The 4829-nt window shown below is 33.6% G+C and overlaps 1 protein-coding gene across 1 annotated transcript in view; it reads right to left on the reverse strand.

Annotated features, from left to right (window-relative positions):
• Positions 1 to 4829, reverse strand: part of LOC128248082 (uncharacterized) — a 47184-nt gene that overhangs the window by 37050 nt on the left and 5305 nt on the right. Inside the window, exon 2 of the mRNA XM_052968509.1 lies at positions 3927 to 4033. Coding sequence (XP_052824469.1) covers positions 3927 to 4033 — 107 coding nt within the window. The remainder of the gene's footprint in view (positions 1 to 3926; positions 4034 to 4829) is intronic.

The following is a 4829-nucleotide window of genomic DNA, read 5'->3' on the forward strand; positions in this document are numbered from 1 at the left end:
ATATATATACACATTTGTAGACAAGTAATCAATGACTCATATACTCACTACTCAAAAATTTCATTGACACAAAAGCACGTGGTTACGAAAGCACATGTCTAATCGATCCTTGCAGACAGTTGATCGATTAGAGAAGTGCTTTCGTGACACAATGAAACTGTGAAATGACGTCATTGATTATCTATCTATCTATCTATCTATCTATCTATCTATCTATCTATCTATCTGTCTGTCTGTCTGTCTGTCTGTCTGTCTGTCTGTCTGTCTGTTTGTCCGTCTGTGTGTGTGTCTGCTTGACTGTCTGTATGTTTATATATGTTTATTTTAAGACTTTTCCTTATGTACGCACACACACACACACATATACAAATACACACGCATGCAATGATTCAGTGATTCATACACACACATATATATATACATGCACACAGACGCGCACACACACACACACACACACACACACACACACACACACACACACACATATCCTTTGCAGGACACTTCCCAGCTCATCTATTACCAATATATTTTTCATTGAAAATTTTCAATGAACAATTATGAATTTATTATTGTGATAACAACAACGTCTGTGTGAAGAATATAGAATAGAATGCAAATATCTCGAGTACGTCGTCGCACAAAGAAAATATTATTTTAAACTAGAAAATAAACTTATATTTCAGTCTTTTACAATACACCTCATTAACTGGAGAAGAATAGAATTGAATTTGAGGGATATAATTGAATATATAATAAACATCCAGGTTACTATGGGTCAATATAATGCGAACGGAATGAACGGAACGAACGTTTCGAATATGTGAACCTCTATACTACTATCTAAAGCGATTATGGTTTAGAAGTAATGGAATTCATGCCAAAAAAAATTTTCCAATGATTAGAAAAAAATTAATTACTGAAAAAATTTATTTTGTCCGGTAAAATAAGTTTTTAAATTTCCGATGTAGCATTTACACAACATTTAGGACTCCGATGGGTACAAAGTTTGTTCCAACTTACGTCAATTTCCTCATGACGTGACATACCTAGAATTACAACTGTATTAAGAATTTAGAGTAAAGTTCGGCATCAGTTTATATAAACGCTTATTTAAAAATTGGAAATATTACATGTATGACTGCCTTTTTCAAGATGTTAAATGTATTTTCAGCTTCTTTTCTTTTTTCATTTCTATCTATCTATCTATCTATCTATCTATCTATCTATCTATCTGCCTGTCTGTCTGTCTGTCTGTCTATCTACATGAAGTACTTCTCGACTCTATTGTAGAAAAAGCACTCATCATCAAGTAGAACGCTCAAGACGTCAGCAAAGCCTGTATCTCTTTGATCATAACTTTGCAAACGATCTTGTTTCACATGTCGTCGTCAACTGTGTAAAGTGTAATACTTGTTAACAACCCTTCAAAATAGGTGTTGTGCTTTATATCGACCGACAATATATTCTATTCTAAACAAACAATCATGCTTTTTTATAGACACAACCAATATACATAACTTTAAATAGTTCAAATTTAAACCAAGGAACAATGATACAGCTTAAAGATCATCACAAATATTCCATGTGTGTTCTTTGTATTCGATGAGACATAAGTTTCAATGATATGTGACACAACTATTAGAAGTCTCCCATGTTGCGTTCATCAAATATGCCACGCTCAGTCCCACTTTATTAGTTACTGGAAAATCTCCGCTCTTGACGATCATAGTCCTAGTTAACCTATATCACCAAGTCATTGATATCATCGCAGAAACAAACGCTTTTTGCTTGTAAGGTGATGAATAGTTCAGATGTTGCCGACAAAAACATTAAACTTTGGTGTTTGATTGAAGAAAAATCGTTAAGTTTGCAACCAAACAATTCTACCTTTTCTTTTTGTTATGTCTCAACACTACACAGTGGCTGTGTGAGCATCTCATCCTCGTCGCCACTGTTATGTATCAACGCTACTGCTATCTAGCACCTTCGGATGATCTCTACTCAACACTCCTACCACGGCCAGAGAAGATAAAGAAAAATGCATTAAAATAACAAACATAACAGATCATGCTTCATGTAAATTAACATGATCATCAGTCAATTTCGACATATTGTAAAACACAGCCATTTTTCAACGATTTTTCTACATTTCCTAAATCTTCATAGATTTGTGATACACTTTTGACCTCGCAATTTGTTTTCAATTTGTTAACACACATTTTGTTCTATTTGTTATATATACTGTTTGCTCTCAGATATTGATAATGTCGAATAAGACATATTTTTCTTGCTTGCCAGATCGATTTATATATTTATACATTTTGTCTTCTTTTGTCTTTTTGTTATAGTATCTGTCACATACTTCATTATAAAAATAATGAATCTTGTCAAACAATCCACTGTATTTCAGTGACTGGCTTATTTTGTCATTCACAAAAGCCTCGAAGCCAAAATCTTTCTTACACCTTCCTCTTCTGATAATAGCAATTTATAACATAGACACAAAGTCAAAACTGTTGAGGGGAAAATAAATGATGTGGGTGTGTATCTAGAATAAAAGAATATGTTTGACATATTCCCAAAAAAGGGCAAATTTGTTCATTTGTATTAAAAATTGTTTCGCTTGTAAAAATGAGTTTCTTATTTAAAATGAAAATGTTATGTATTGTTTGATAAATTATTTATTAGTTTAAAAAGAACATTACTTTTAATATGTGCTCATTGGCGACGGCAAACATTTCTTTTTTTTTTTTACATTTTTGATTTAGTTGTAGCGGAAACAGTAACTGGAAAAAAAAAACTGTTGTAGCAACGTCTACCATATTGAAATGCGTTTTCCAATTTAACAAAAAGGCCTCTTTTGATATGAAGAAGAAAAGGATCCAGGACTCAAGAGTCCTGATCCCGCTTCCTCTGCATGTACAGGGGCGACTGTATTGGTGAATGGAAAACATCTGTTTGGTTGGTAATATTTTAAGTAACACAAAATAAATCGCTTGGCCCAGTGGTTAGAAGCATAGGATTCATTATCGTTGGGTTATAGATTCGAACCCTGGACCGGGCAACAAGCTGTGTCTCTTGAGCTAGTCACTTCATTTCACGTTGCTCGATGCACTCAACTGAAAATGAGTTCCAGTGGAACTTGGAAATTGACACTGCAATGAACTGGCGTCCGACTCAGTCAGAATGTGGAGAGATATACAGTTTAAACGAGACATAAGCAATATCAAGTTCACCGCGACCCTGGAGAGCGTGGGAAGATCATGAGCAATGTCCCTTTCTCCAGTCGCAACAACTTAAAGAAAAGTCAGTATTAAATGATTTCGTGCAAATTTAAATGCAGGAAACTTCCTTGAAACTTGCTTTAAGTGTTTTACAAATATAACAATGTCATTAAAAATGATCTAGATTAGGTCCTGTGGACCTTATTCAAACAGCAAGATATAGGTGTCAACGCCCTCGATCTGTATTTAGAATGATATATCTGTGGTTACTTATGTAAAAAAATCGATGTTTAAATGAAATCAAAGTAGCATCAACGATCTATTCATTTCTTATGAATGAAACTACAGATGTTACCTACAATGAACAGGCTTCTTTGTGGATAGGTTGTATGTCTGATAAGGAAATCAATGAGCATTTCATTGAAATGTCTGATGTTATGTCTACTACTAGTGAAAAGTTAGAGAAACGACCAGAATACGTGGATTGACGAAGGAACTTCAGTCAAGAATCCTTCTCTACTAAATTTAAAAAAAAAATGTTTTATACGTTCACTGATTGAACCTTATAATTGTAAAAAAAAATACAAAATTAATCCGTTATTTTTCCTATTTAAAGAAAATATTGTAGAAAAGTTATGCAGCTTCATTTTAATGTGGAGTAAGTGGCACTCTTCATTCATATTAATTCAACACCCCATTTACCTTGAGTTGTGGACTGAAGAAGGAAGTAAGGTAATTTGTCAAAATATATCTCAGCAACAAACACAAGATGCAGCTGTTGTCGGAAGAAATTATCGGTTAGAGCAGACCTAGAAAAATTACAAGCAAAAGTTCAAGTCTAGCCGTGTATCTGCAACAACAACAGGTCGACTTTAAATATAAAAATGGATCACATATTTCTGGATAGATTTCTTACAAAAATTAGATTTAAAGTAAAAGGATTATATAAGACAAGAAAAATCCCGAAGTCACGTCATAGTCAAATTGTGTCGCTAAATTAGATCTGGGGAGCCTTGACATCGAGGAGCAGGGTTCAAGACTTAACCACTTCCAGCAAGTTAACTAAATTTTAAGAAAGGGTTGACAAGCTTTTAATATAATTGGGAGTATTGCCCACATTCTAAACACAGCCAAAAAATGATCCGAGATCCACTTTACATTTTATTAAGGAGAACCATGTCCATCTTATCTTCCCAATTATGTATGAGTCATTCAAAATATGGGAATATAACAAATGTGGAAGACTCCTACTTCCAGCTAAAATAAGTATAAACTGCGGGTCATATGTAGAGAAAAGAGACGCTCCGATATCCTGTTGCTTAGCATTAAGAAAGATTCCTGCTGCTTAGAATAACAAGAGATATTTTCAAGCACACGACCCCGAGCTGAATGCTCTTATGATATTTTAAAGTACTTTTCAATATACACTTCACTGTTGATGGCTAACAATAAACATTGTTTGCTTTAGTATTTTCCTATTACGATGATACTTAAGAGTCGTGGCCATCAATATTAAACGGCCCAGAGTATATTTCTATAAATTTCTATTAATACATACATACATACATACATACATACATACATATATATATATATATATATATA

This window comes from Octopus bimaculoides, chromosome 6 (assembly GCF_001194135.2).
Source record: "Octopus bimaculoides isolate UCB-OBI-ISO-001 chromosome 6, ASM119413v2, whole genome shotgun sequence".
Classification (NCBI taxonomy): Eukaryota; Metazoa; Mollusca; class Cephalopoda; order Octopoda; family Octopodidae; genus Octopus; species Octopus bimaculoides.